Source organism: Acinonyx jubatus, chromosome D4, assembly GCF_027475565.1.
Source record: "Acinonyx jubatus isolate Ajub_Pintada_27869175 chromosome D4, VMU_Ajub_asm_v1.0, whole genome shotgun sequence".
Lineage (NCBI taxonomy): Eukaryota > Metazoa > Chordata > Mammalia > Carnivora > Felidae > Acinonyx > Acinonyx jubatus.
In genome coordinates this window covers 10,000,278-10,015,020 of record NC_069391.1, presented here as the reverse complement: position 1 = coordinate 10,015,020, position 14,743 = coordinate 10,000,278, and the positions used below count along the sequence as shown (strand labels likewise).

At 43.2% G+C, this 14,743-nt stretch overlaps 1 protein-coding gene across 8 annotated transcripts in view; it reads right to left on the bottom strand.

Moving 5' to 3' along the window:
- The window catches only part of MAPKAP1 (MAPK associated protein 1), a 242,271-nt gene that overhangs the window by 34,265 nt on the left and 193,263 nt on the right, over positions 1–14,743 (bottom strand). For all 8 annotated transcript variants that reach the window (XM_027035121.2, XM_053204611.1, XM_027035119.2 and 5 more), the window contains one exon: positions 9,050–9,190. In XM_027035121.2, coding sequence (XP_026890922.1) covers positions 9,050–9,190 — 141 coding nt within the window. The remainder of the gene's footprint in view (positions 1–9,049; positions 9,191–14,743) is intronic.

Genomic DNA, 14,743 nt, shown 5'->3' with positions numbered 1-14,743 from the left:
ACCCATTAATGACAGCGCTGTACCCGTAATTCACATCCCCAGACTATCAGGCCAGGGTTTAAACAGACCACCTCTCCTGTCTCAATGCATCAAGTTTATATAGTGGGTATATTCACATCATGAGCAAATGCAACACAGTATAAAAAGCACTGTCGCTCTCCCTAAGGGACCCAAAATAGGTAACAATACAATATTTTAGCCACAACTATAATGATACCCAGTGGAGCCTTACATTCTTGAGATCAAGTGGGGGTACTGGGCCCCAGAATCACTGGTTCCATTCAAGGGCTAATCATCTGAAACCTTTTGGGAACCATAGCTAAGAGCTACCAATTCCAATGTGTGGTCAGTTAGGGACTCGGTGACAAGTGTGAGTATACTTGACTAGGCCTTTATCCTTGGAATGAAAACTAAGCAGTGGCCTGAACAGGAATGAGTCCATGAATACACAGCTGTACACAGCACAGCATGGGCACAAGGGTGGAGCTGACTGGATGAGACCCGAGACTGCTCCACCCAGTAACACCTGTCCCTGGATGAGGACTAAGCTCTCTCTGTAAGAAGGCGTTTACAAAGATTTTGTACTGAGGGAGTTAGATTCCCAAACTAAACATTCTCCTGGCAAGTAGATGCTTCAGGTGAGCTTTCAGAGTCTGTTAGGAAGCAGTATGTCATTTCCTAAGAGCATTTGTGATTATCACCTACAGAGGGTGGAAAGACCAGATCTTTCTCATGTTCAGGCCCTGGTATCATGTTGGAGCTCAAGTGCCGAGGTTGAGGGCCGGGTAAAAGGAATACAGAAGCTGGATGGACACTCCATTATCCTATTCCCATTAATTTCATTATGCCAATGGCTCTCCACTTTTCCCAGTTCTCAAGGCTTTCTCAACCATCTGAGGAACCTCATCCATTGTCATTAGTAGCCCTGGAATACTCAACAGGTATTCTCAAAAGGGCAGATCTGGGAGCAAGGAATTAGAGGAAGGTACACAGTGAGAAAAAACCCCGAGAGCTTCTGAAATTTCCTATCAGGGGATCTTCCCTCAATCCAAGTACTGCAGTAAGCACTAATGTGGTAAATTTTTTTTTTTTCTGGAGGCAGTCTTGAAAGTATTTGTCCTGCTATTTCATAAGCTCATTAGTACTTGTTAAACTCTATTCCAAATTTTGGTTCAGAAAATGTTGTCACAACAGGGACAGAATAATCATGTGATACTAGAATTGCCATCCTCAAATTACTCAATGGACCCAGGGATTTTGGAGCTAAGTGTGATGAATGTCTCTCATGATCATTTTCATGTGTCTGAATGGAGGAGATCTCCTTAGTACTCAGTAAGAAAATGAAACAGAAATAGGAGGGAAAATCAATTCACTTGCTAAGAACCTACATTTCCAGATTATGTAATTACTCGAACTATACTCCACAGGTGCCCCAAGTGGAAAATAACAGGGGCAAATATTTTATTCATAGAGCCACACAGCACCAGAGTGAGCCCAAGGAGTAAAAAAAAAAAAGTGCAGGCCACAGCTGCTTGCTTTCATTCAGTCTTGTGTTATTAATGTGCTTCTTAAGTTTGCATGCTGTATATTAAAAAACAGCAATGTAATGAAGTCCTCCTTGAGTGCTGGCTTGTAGGTATTGACCAGGGGGTTACATGGTAAGTGCAACAGGACAGATAAACCAGGTTAGACAATAGATGGCAAATATGCTGCCTTTCATCATGCTCAGGCTCAGGGCAGGCATTTTTAATCAATCACAGAGTTTCTTTATGTTGCCCTCAGACGCAGCTCCAGATGCTGCCTCAGCATAATGCTCTGGGCAGCCATTACAAACTTGATTGGAGTCAGTTTATGAGATGAAACCTCTCTGCCTTCTCTATGATATGTGCTATTGTACTTGATACTTTTGATAAATAACTACCATGATCACAAGTGTTACGATTATACATATGGATTGTTTTATGAAGAGATAGTGGAGGCGACCACGAAACCTTTCAGAGAGATTTTATGAAACAGTCTTTATCTGTAAATCCTATACAGAATCCGTACATCTTACACAGAATGATGTTAGGTTATATATGCAATTATGACACAGATGGAATTCATGGTATATTACAGATTCAGTGACCTATACCTTTGGCGCCATGGGGATAGGTCTATACTGCCAAATGATAAAGGGAAGGGATCAAGTTAGCACAGTGGCACAACTGTCAAGGCACTTCTCAGCCTCAGACCCTATATCAGGGACTCCAAGCCAACCTTCCCAGTAAAAACAAGCCTTGGACCAAGAGATAAGGGGCAAGAAAGTCCTCTGGATGCCGAGATGCTGCATTTCCCAAACCCCACAATTACGGGGAGATTCTGACTAGCAGGCCCGGGATGAGATCAGGGACTCAGCGACTCTGATATACAGTCAGGGTCGCAATCGCTGCTCTGAGGTACTATGTAATTAAGAGGTACCCAACGGTGGTATCTTGGCCTTCTCTGCTCCGTTTCTTACGTGGATTTCTGGCAGCCTCTTGGCTAGTGCATCACAATCCGGCTTCTACCAGGCAGCCAACAAATACTTACTGACAGAACGCTATGGGTGTCCTAGATCCTGGTTGGCATCCATACTTGATCCTTTGAGTTTGATTTTCTCCAAACCCATTTCAAGCTCTCAGCCTTGGCATTTTTGGCTGCACACGTCCTAGTGCCTGATCCTATGGTCAGGCACCCAGCATCAGACATATGGGTAGATCACATTAATGGAAATGACCTCAACGTGGTATAAGCTCAAGCAAGGGCTACACTTAAGGGCATCTGTACTTTTAGGCCCAACACGGAGAGGAAGCAGACAAAATGAAATATTCCAAGGACGTTTTCAAGGAATACATGAATGGTTAGGCATGACGGTTTTGTGTGGTAAACCTTCCAGGCTGGCACAGCAGGGATGGTGAATAGATTTCAACTTAAGAACCAACTTCAGGGGCGCCTGGGTGGCTTGGTCAGTTAAGCGTCCGACTCTTGGTTTCAGCTCAGGTCATGATCTCACGGTTTGTGGGCCTGAGCCCCTGTCGGGTTCTGTACTGACAGTGCAGAGCCTACTTGGGATTCTCTCCCTCTCCCCCTCCTGCCCTCTCTCTCAAACTAAATAAATAAACATTAAAAAAAAAAAACAAAAAAAGAACGAAATTGAACTGACTGCGAGGGCTCGCTTATAGGGTTGTGTTAGAAACGATTCTGAGGTCAGATCTGGGCCCAGAGGGAAGAAGGGCAGTGACTGACTGACAATGTGAACAGAGGATGGAACAGCGGTGTGCATGCTATGCTGACCCTGACCCCCAGATGCTAGGGCAGGGGGAAGAGTGAGGATGTGCAGAATCTCTGGAACTGGCCAACTAGAAGTAATCACTTCCTTCATGAAGGAAACCATGAAACCTTTCAGAGAGATTATTTGAGACATCCATGGCTTGATGGATTGGGCTCGTTGTATGGGACTGGGCTTCAGTCCCAGTTCTGTTACTGGGACTGGATATCCCACTGTCTATCCTGATGGCTGGGGGGCGGGGGGGTGGAGGGAAGGAAAGTTAGTGCTTATTAAGTAATAGCTATGTGCCAGTAAACACTAAATTCTCTATATGCATCACATTACTTCACTTACTCCTCCAAGCCTTGGTTTTTTGTTATGAAATGGGAATAACATCATCACTGTTCTGTGTGGATTAAATAAGGTGATGGGGGGAAAGTTCACAGTACACTGAACATTGTCCTAGAGCTAAAGAGTATTAGTGTGATGACAATTTGCATTCAAGGCATAATATAGTAGTTAGGTGCAGGACGAAGCTTTAGACAATCTGGATTCTGATCTCAGCTTCATTACTTGATGAGTAATTGTTCCCTATACCCTAGTTTCCTGATATAAAAAATGGAGATAATATCAGTACTATCCAGTAATAGTGATATAATTATAGGAGACAATGAATATAAGAGTGATCAGCGAAGTGCCTGGCACATAGCAAGCACTTGATAAATAACTGCCTTTAAAAATTGTAATTCTGGGGCACCTGGGTGGCTCAATCGTTAAGCATCTGACTTCAGCTCAGGTCACGATCTCACGGTTTGTGGGTTCGAGCCCCGCATCAGGCTCTGGGCTGACAGTGCACAGCCTGCTTGGGATTCTTTCTCCTCTCTCTCTCTCTCTCTCTCTCTCTCTCTCTCTCTCTCTCTGCCCTTCCCCCATTTGTGCTTTTTTTCTCAAAAGAAATAAATAAACTGAAGAAAATCGTAATTCTTCTTAATATTATTTACAAAGATCAGGTCTTTGCTGCAGGTTTCACTACGGGACTCCAATAAAGTTTTTCAATCACAGAAAAGTCTGGTGGAAAATCAGTTTAAGTTAGGGTCTTGCAGGTCCAAATTTGTGTCCCTCCTCGCCTTTCTCAGAAGCAGATGGCAGATGGTGAAAACGGGAGCACGGGCCACGACTACCCGATCGGGAGACAAGCAGCTGTGATGGTGCCGCGGAGCTGGGGAATTCTGATCGCTGCTGCGTGCTCCTGCGTACCACTGACTCAGAGTGGACGGGGAGTTTTCTGTGGAATCAGCAGGGCTACTGGGGAAATGCTGCACACAGACACTTACCACTTAGAAGAACTTGCCACAGGGGGCAAGTGAAATCTCTGCTCTGACTGACACAGGATGGATGAGCAGAGGAGACCATCCATCAGTGTCAGGAAAGATCTGAAGCACCTGGCTAGTCAGTTGAAATAAAATAAATTATTTACTGATCTCAGAATCCAGCTGCTCACTCAAATGCTCATAAAAGTGCATTGTTTGCTGCCCTGTCCTTTACAGTAGAGTCAGTTTTGGAAAGAAGGAATTCCTGGATTACTCTGCCGGTTTTTGTTGTCGTTACTGTTAAAATGAAAGGGTGTCACCTGCTTCACGAGGGAAAGGGGATCTGAAGTTATAGAACTCATCTACATGGCAACAGGAAATGAGCTTATTTATTAATCACATGGTATAGTACTCACAGGCAGAGTTTATGTAATTGTCACAAAATTCCTTAGGACTAATATATGAAGTTTCTGTTCATAATGCTCTGTTTGTAAGACTGAGTGTAGATTCATAACTGAAACAGATATTCTGACAGTTGACTGTTCAGAAGCTCCTTGGAGCCATGACTCACCACCAGAGGGTGCCATGTGTACCACTGGAATCTTCCAGAGGTGACTGGGACCTGGCCTCTAGTCACACTTCTGAGAACCACTGCTCCAGGGAGAGATATCCTCACCACTGTCATCATCCACTTCTACCTGACAAGTGTCCTCCACTGTGGCTACAAGTGAAACTCTGCCAACAGAGCCACTACCTAATCTAAGTGATCTGGCTAATTTCAAGATGGTAGACTTGGGCAGAAAGCAATGGGCAAAATAAGTAACAGTGACAATAGTAACAACAACTAAGATGAGCCTCCTTTCAGAATACAGCTTCTCTGGGCCAAATACTTTATTTTATTCTACCTTGAAAGGTAAACATTAGAATTCCCATTTTACAGATGACAAAAACTAAGCCTGAAAAGGGACTTGTCCAAGGAGACACTGGGGGTAAGTGGTAATGCTGGAATTTATTTTTTTATTTTTTATATATATTTTTTAATTTTTTTTTTTAACATTTATTTATTTTTGAGACAGAGACAGAGCATGAACGGGGGAGGGTCAGAGAGAGGGAGACACAGAATCTGAAATAGGCTCCAGGCTCTGAGCTGTCAGCACAGAGCCCGACGTGGGGCTCGAACTCACGGACCGTGAGATCATGACCTGAGCCGAAGTCGGCCGCCCAACCGACTGAGCCACCCTGTCGCCCCTTAAATTTTTTTTTTAACGTTTATTTATTTGAGAGACAGAGCATGAATGGGGGAGGGTCAGAGAGAGGGAGACACAGAATCTGAAACAGGCTCCAGGCTCTGAGCTGTCAGCACAGAGCCCAACACGGGGCTCGAACTCACGGACCGCGAGATCATAACCCAAGCCAAAGTCGGCTGCTTAACCAACTGAGCCACCCAGGCACCCCGGTAATGCTGGGATTTAAACCCAATCCTGACTACAGAGTTGGGCTCTTCCCACAGATCCTTTTGTGGACTTCTTCCTTTAAATGAATATACATGTCAGAATCTAATGAATTAAAGTTTGGCTTTTTTGCCTTTGGAAAAAAAAAAAACAGGGAAAGAAGCTCATGATCTTGGTAATCTTTCCAAAGCACTGCTTTTTTACCTTGGGAATGGGTGGATTTACTGATTGTGCTCCCTGGGAAAATCCCTGCCTTGTAGCCTGGACCTCTGTCTTGGCTGCAATCCGGCTACTTACTGGGCTCCTTAAAACCAGACCCACTCCATTGTTACTGGGAAGGTACTGTAGGCAAACCCAAACTAGATGTCTGAGTAGCATTCTTATTTTAGTAAACTTTTAATTGAAAATATATCAACAGAAAATGCATGAGTTGTAAGAGTATCTATAACTTGATTTTTTCTTTAAAAAAATTTTTTTTGATGTTTTTATTTATTTTTGAGGAGAGAGGGAGAGAGAGAGAGAGAGAGAGAGAGAGAGAGAGAGAGAGACAGACAGCGCAAGTGAGAGAGTGAGCCGAGCTAGGGAGGGGCAGAGAGAAAGGGAGACACAGAATCCAAAGCAGGCTCCAGGCTCCGAGCTGCAGTGGGGCTCGAACTCATGAACCACGAGATCATGACCTGAGCCAAAGTTGGAAGCTCAACTGACTGAGCCACCCAGGAGCCCCGTGTAACTTGATTTTTTTCACAAAGTCTACATACCCATGTAATCAGTACCCAGATCAAGAAGCAGAACCTTACCAGCATCCCAAGTCTCCCCTGCAGTCACTACAGCTTCCTCTCCCAGCGGGATGACCACCTTCATTACTCCTGCACAGCAGATGACTGTATTTTTGGAAGGCAGCTATGCTCACCACTATAGCACCAATGCTATTTTTGTGTATTTTTGAATGGTACGTAGTGGAATAATATAGTACGTACTTCTACTCCCCCCCCTTCTTGAATCTGGCTTCTTTTTGAGTAGCCTCATTATTTTTATTTCTATAAGTACCAGGAAAAGCAGCTCCAGGAAGAAAAACACCAAAGAATTTTATGTTTAAGGATCGACATTAAATAAGCAATTTTTTTTTACAATTTAGATATTTAGCTTCCTCCCTCTTTCTTTCTTTCTTTTCTTTTTTTCTTTCTTTCTTTCTTTCTCTTTCTTTCTTTCTTTCTCTCTCTCTCTCTCTCTTTCCTTCCTTCCTTCCTTCCTTCCTTCCTTCCTTCCTTCCTTCCTTTCTTTTTTAAGGAGGCAGAAACAGGTCCAGAAAGAGGAAAAAAAAGATGGGTTCTGTGTTTTGGTTCAAAGTTACTGGGTGCTAATCCATCTAGTTAGTCTGTTCGAATCATCATCATCTTAGCAGCTGGTGTTTACTGAGGACTTGCTATGTGCCAGGTGCCTTTCTGAGTAGTGTGCATGTGTGGTGTCATTTCATCCCTGTAAGGACATCTGTGAGACAGGGATTATTATCCTCACTTTACAAATGAGGAAACAGAGGCTCTGAGTCATTTGCCTGTGGTGATACAGCGGACGAACGAGCCAGGGTTTGAACCCAGGCCTCTAGCTCCAGAGTCTGTCCGAAGCCCTGCCTCTCCACCACGAGCTCTCCTTTACAGGGGGTCCACCACCGGTCGGGCCCTGTGCTAAGTGCTTCACATGGCCTAACTTGCTCCCCAAGCAATCCTAAGAAGTTGGTGCTACTGATATTCCCAGTTAGAATGGAAGTGAGGCTCTGAAAGATGAAGGCACTTGCCTGACACAGCTGGTTACCAACAGAGCCACGATTCAGAGCTTTGCACATCCGAGGGTCCCCTCTTACCTACTAAGCTGTGCTGTCAGCGTGTTTCAAGCTCCAGTCAGTGAGGCTGGGAAGGAGTATTTGAAGAGATTTTTGAGGCTTATTACAAATTAGCCAGACTAACACCAGCATTACAAAAGACTTTACTATGAGACACATACGGAGCATTTGTGAGAAACCCAGAATCGGTGGGCCTCGACGTTGGAGCGCAAACCTCCTCCCTTCACACACAAGCAAACGAGGTCCGGGAAGGGGTGGCGTGGCAGAGCCAGGTCCGCTCCCTGACTAAGCCTGGCACCCACACTTGCTCCCTGCTCCCCCCAGTGTCCTTTCGGAGGGAGCAGGTGCACTTCAGTTGGCCAAACCAGGGTTCTGCTCCTCACACTACCACCTACCTGCTGTGTGAGCTTGGGCACAGACGTCACCTCTCTGCACCTCATTTACCTTCTTTGTTAGATGGGGAAGATACAAATACCCACCGTCTAGGTAGTTTTGCAGAGTATGTAAAGCACTTAGCACAGTGTTTAACACACAGCAGACACCTATAAATGACAGCCGTGATGATGATGATATTATGTTGACTACTACGAGACTTCTACTCTTGTTACATGTAAGTCAAAACAGAAATGTAGCCTTAATTGGAACAGATTAATCCCAAATATTTGAGTATATGTGCTGCCGAAGCGAGCACAGATTAATCCCAAATATTAATTGAAAGTTCTGGATTATTCGGTGAGGATCCAAATATAACTTCTGAGATCATTAAAAAGCTTCCTGAATAAAGTCATGAATGAATAAGCAATGAATTCACCTGAGTTAAAAAAGGCAAGTGGCAATGCTACAAAGCGGTTCTAAGGATAGCATGTAGAAAATTACAGAATGAAAAGATTTATGGAACTTCACAGAAGTCAATCAGTTTGAAAAGAGTCTCAGGTTAGTTCTATTTCTAATCTTCTGCTTCATAAAAAAAGAAGACAAGACAGAGCACTCAGGTGGGAAAAAGGAGGTACTTTATATTTCACTGTTTAAACATTTTCTCTGAAAACAAATTACCATCAGTCATTCAGGTCACATAAAAGTCAGATGTTGTTTCTCTCCCTGTTTCTACACTGACCACTGATACGAAGGGTTCAGTCCATCATCGGTTCATGTACTTACTTACCTAACTGGACATCGGTTGTGAATCGCAGTCTGTGGATCATGCTGACTTTGAATGACTTGTAATGGTGACTGCTCAGCATATCCTGTACTGTAGCTATGTCAATTTGTGAATCCTCCTCAAAAACCCCGTCTGCCCTTGAACCTGGGGAAGAAAAAGCAGTTTAACACATAAAGATACATGAGGCTTGGAAAATGGTGTCTGCTTAAAATGCTCTGGGATAAATTAAAATAATATGGGCTATTTAATTTAGAGAAGAAAAGGCTGAGCGATGACTCAATAATGCCATTCCAGTAAACAGAGAATGGTAACATATTCATCATTCAACAATTAATACCACAAACACTGCCTATTCTATGGCAGGCCCTTGGCTGGGCAGCAGGGAGTCACAAGGATAGAAAAACTGCTGCTCGCCAGAAGCTCTCCATCTCCACGAGAGTTAAGTTACAACCACAAAAGCATGGGTGGTCATCCTTCCTGCTTCTTTTCTGAATAATTTTTCCGATCATAAAAGTAATCCGTGCTCTTGGAGAAATCTTGTGCTTTCCAAGATTCTCAAACTGTGTGTTCATCAGTTTCCCGTCTTGCATCCCAGTCTCCACTGGTGTGGGCACGAGCCTGCTCACTCTCAGATGGGTGTAACAGTGTCCTCATGGGCCTTCCAGCCACCGAGCTCTCCCTGCAATCCAGCCACCATAGGACTGTCTGATTCATAAAGCTTTCTAAAGCCTAGATCATTTATTCATTAGTCAAATGTTTAGTGAGAGCTTCGTGCATGCCCAGTACCCTGAGAGGTGTACTGAGGACAAGTAAGAAGGCCAGTGCTCAAAAATCTTGCCTGGCTTCCCATGGCCTTCTGAACGAGGCACTGTTTTCAGCCAAGCAATCAAGGCTGTCCATAATCTCCCTAAAATGTAATTTTTCAATTTTACTTGTTATTTCTCAGCCATACCTTCTCTCAGCTCTTCCCAAACTCCTCAGACTGCACACAAGTCTAGATTTTTCTACTGCTGGCCCTTTGTTCATGTGGTAGCCTTCCAAGCTTACCCTGGACTTGTCAAAACTCCACCCAAGGCGGCTCAAAGTCTATCTCCTCTTGAATTCCACAGCAGTTGGAATTTGTGAATCTTGGTTATACTGGACTCTGGGGCCAGACAGCCCTGGGCTTAATTCCTGTGCCTCTAACTTGCTATATGATCTAAGGTCAAGTGACTTTAAACTCTCTGAGCCCATTTTTACCATGCACAGAATGTCAAAATGTATTTAAAGAATCTAACCATAATACACGTAGTAAACAGCAGTCATGATTGTTTTTATTCTACCGTCAGAGAGGACCATATTCAATCTTGCACTAGAATTGTTGACTGGTCACTCTGGCCTAATTTGGAAGCTTTTTGATGGTCGGTAAAGCTTCTCATTCATCTCTGTATCATTTACAAGCAGTGCAGGCAACTGGTATGCCCTCACTAAATTGTGCTAAGTAAATAAATAAAAAATACATAAAGAACCAGTGCGTTTGAGTGCTCACTAGACATCAGGCATGGCGCTAAGCTCTTTACACATGCACTTAAGCCTCATGACAACCTGGTGGGTACTCACTTTCTCTATTATACAGATGAGGAATCTGAGGCTTTGAGAGGTAAAGCCATGTGCCTGAGTCCACACTAAGCAAAGCTAAATTATTTCCCGTTCCCCAGCTTAAAATGTGGTCTTCTGCAGGTGCAGCTGCTGGTACCATTCACCAGTGGGAGGGAAGCACCTGTATGGCAGAGGCCAACCAGAACAGGGTGCCCTAAGCCTTGTATGAATACTCAGAGATGGCTTCACAGGGAAACCCAAAGAGAACTCCTTGGGACAGAATTGGAGGAATGGAAAACTCTAGATTTGGGTATCAAATGGGAAAATTCTGTTACATAACTGGCAGCCTGACAATTAACATGCTTTTCCTTCCCACAGTTATTGCCTACAGGGTAAGCTTTTAAGTCAAAGTTGGTTTCTGATGCCTTCACATTGAACTCCTTTATTAGGAACGGTGCATTTGATTTCCAAACACTTTCCCAGTTTGGACCACTCTAGCACCCACAATAATGCTCCCTGCTCAGGGAGGATGCAGCCTCTCCCTTAATGAACCATTCACTGCATGCCTGTGATACAGTCCCATCTTTGAGCATCTGCGTATATTATACTGTCCTCTCTGCCCAGGTCCCCTTCTCCCCACTTCATTCTCTCCTGACCTATTCCTCCAGGTGTCCTACCTATTTTTCCTGAAGAGCCTAGCTCAAGTGACATTCCAGGGAAACTTCCCTGACCCCCGGCCCCCAAGTGGAGCTCAGCTCCCTTTGCCACTGCACCCAGCATTTTTCTGCAGAATGCTGTCACAGCTAGTCATTGTCTGTCTCTGCCACTGGACTGCAAACCCTAATAGAGCAGGCAGAGTGACTGCTTTACTCACCATTATAGCCTAGATCCTGCTAGTGCTACCATGCCCAGGATAAAGCAAGTGCTCAATAAAAATGTACTGATGAATGCCAGCTGCCGTGGCCACAGGAGAATCAGAGGGGCTGAGCAACTTAGCCAACATCACATCACGAGGACCAGAAGAGTGGCACTCAATATCTATGAGGATCATTAGGTAAGTTCACTACCTTTCTTTAGGACATGTGTAATTTTGGACAGAAATGGCATCATTGTGAGCATGACTGTCTTCTGGGTAATGTCCATATTTTAAACCAAGAGAGTGGCTAGAATTTACAGAGTTTCAAATAATCAATCACTTTCCCCAATATACACTTTCCTGAAACAGAACTGAGAAGATGTGTTTATTTCTATTTTTAGAACCTTTTATATACGAGAGCTGTGGAGAATTTTTGGTGAAATGTTAAAATCCTTTCATGTTTTAAAAACCAGTTAAAGTCATCTTATCTGAGAAAATGCCATTATTAGATACAGCTTAGCTCAAGAACTTCTGCTTTCTTTACTGATTAGTATTTTCTAAATATTGCAGGTATTTGATTTGGAAAGAGGTAACAGCTCATTATGCTAAAATGCCAATTACTAAAAAAAAAAAAAAAAAAAAAACACCACACTTAAGAGTTTTACATTTTATGATGTTGGATTAAAACCAATTTAAAAATTACTATAACGTGACATATAATTTTTTACTGAGCAATTTCAATGCCAGCTGCTAATAAAGCATCTTAGCTGTAAATGATAATTCAGATGCTTTTAGATAAAGTGGTGCATAAATATGGCTGGAAATTGATTTAGCTTCTTACAGAAGCTACTGAAGAATGACATATTTTGTTTAATACACCAGCTAATGTAGTCCTAAAAGCTCAAACAAGTGCCAGTTTTCACTCCTAAATTTGCTGTGGGAGATTAATGAAAACTTTATATTTTACTGAAATGTTAATAATGGGCAGATGAGATGATAGGATTTTAGTAGAGGTCTTAAAGCTATGGAATAACCAGCAAGGCTTGTCAATTTCCTTATATTAATTTTGTTCAAGACTTATATAGCTGGAGCTGGCTCAACACACTAATGCTTCTTGCATTGACCTTCTACTCTCTAACAGTGTAAATTCATATCCCATTTGAGGATTTAGGCCCCCCTGTTACTTGGGTAAGTTCTGAGCCTTGCCCCAGATGATAAGGGGTGTGTTTGCTTTTATGATTAGAAGGGCAACAGCACCTGGGGGTGTAGGAAAGGACAACAGCCCTGCACTCGCCTCCAGTACATGCTGCTCACCCCCAAGCAGGTCATCTGCCGAACATTAACAACTTCCGGTCTTCGGAGTTATACAGCCATTTTTTGACAGAGGCTCAGGAGTGTCGCTGCTCGGAGGGGGCACGTCTGTGTGTACGGATCAGTCAGCCATATAACCTGCAACTACTGTCCCCATGCCAGCGGTATGCTCGCCTATGGAGGCACACTGGTGAGGATAAGGCAGGGTTCCTGATCTTCAGGAGCTTACAAACTTGCTACAGAACACAAAGAAAGTATTACAAGGCAGAGAGAAGCACCCAATAAATGGTGCGTACGAGAGACATTTTACATCTAAAGACAAACATCCAAAGCAGAGCATTATACCAAAAGCATGTTTTGGGACCAGAAAAGTTCAAAGACTTTGTATGTATACCTTTACTGTTTGTATCCTTCTAGAAAGGAGTGAATCCAACCATACACCGGCACTGTATCATTTGCATATTAGAATTATTACTATATATCAACTTCACATTTAAAAACCCACTTCTGTTCAAGAGAAGACATTTTTATCTACTCCAAGTAAAAAAGCAGAGAGAGCCAGAATGTCTTAAAAATAAACATATATTAAAAAAACCACTCCCAAACTGTTAATTTAATTGAAACATAACCCTTTGGTATTTTGTTAAATTAGCAATTAAAAAGGTCATAAGCAATTAAATGAAACAAAAGCCACACTGTGTTCATCTACATTAATGCTGAACTGGGTCTCCTCCTGAATGACAAGATAAATTGTAATGGTGCCTTCAAAGACTTCACAATGTATTTTGTCAAAGTCGGGAGTGTTAATGTCTCTATGTGCTATGGATTACCATAATGTATCGTGTCAAAATGCCCGAGCTGCAATAACTCAAAGATGTATTGTGATAGATCAAATTTTGGGGTGGGACCTAAGAGTGACTTGAGCACCGGAGCTCAGATGGACTGACACCAGGGTCTGGAAGAATGGCAGAGAGCCCATTTGCAATTGGTAAAGGTTTGAGGGGCAAAATCTACAAGGGGAAGGAGCCTAGCTATTTGGGGGAAGGAATCAGGAAGGAGGAAACAGGAATGGGTATCTATCTTACTGGCAAAACCAGGCCAGAGCAAGAGGGGTCAGAGGGAAGCAGAGAAGAGAGGAAGGTGGAGGTAGGCAAAGTCTAGGGCCTGCAGCAAAGAAAGAGAAGGTGCTGAGAGAGTCAAGTGCTGGGAAGTGGCCTTGAGGCTTAAAAACACTGGAAAGAACCCAGAACGTAGAGTTCAGAGACGTAGGTTCAAATCCTAACTCTGACATCCAAGGTCAAGAGTGGGTCAAAACCTTGCCCGAGACACCATTTTTGGGAAGAGGCAGAGCTGGGACAGCTCTATTAAACCCGAGTCCATGTTCTTCCTGCTGTGCTTCTCCTTCTCCTCCCACCTCACTGCATTCCTACAAGCAGCAGCAAGCAGAGACGCTGGGTAGGTGGTAGCTGCAAACTCCAAACCAGTGGTTCTCGGAGAGGAGTCCAGGACCCACTGGAGGGAGTGACCCCCAAGAACCAGTCCAGGCGGCCATAATCTCAATACTATTTTCATAATATTAATAGTAAGATATTATTTGCCCCTTTCATGCCTGTTATCTTATAAGAGCACAAAGTAATAATAATAAGTACACAAGTTTATAGATATGGTTCTGATTCCACATTGCGACTACCCTTTAAGAATCAATCACTTGAGTTGTGGCATATTAATGAAAATTAATATCCACTATTGTCTGAAAAGGCTACTGAAATACTCCTCCCTTTTCCAACCACATATCTATGTTAGGCCAAATTTTCTTCACCTACTACAACTGGAACAATATATTATAGCAGACTGAATGCAACAGACATGGCGATCAAGATGTTTTCTCTAAAGCCAGACATTATAGAAATTTGCAAAAATATAAAATGGTGCCCACTATAGTATTCAGGTGA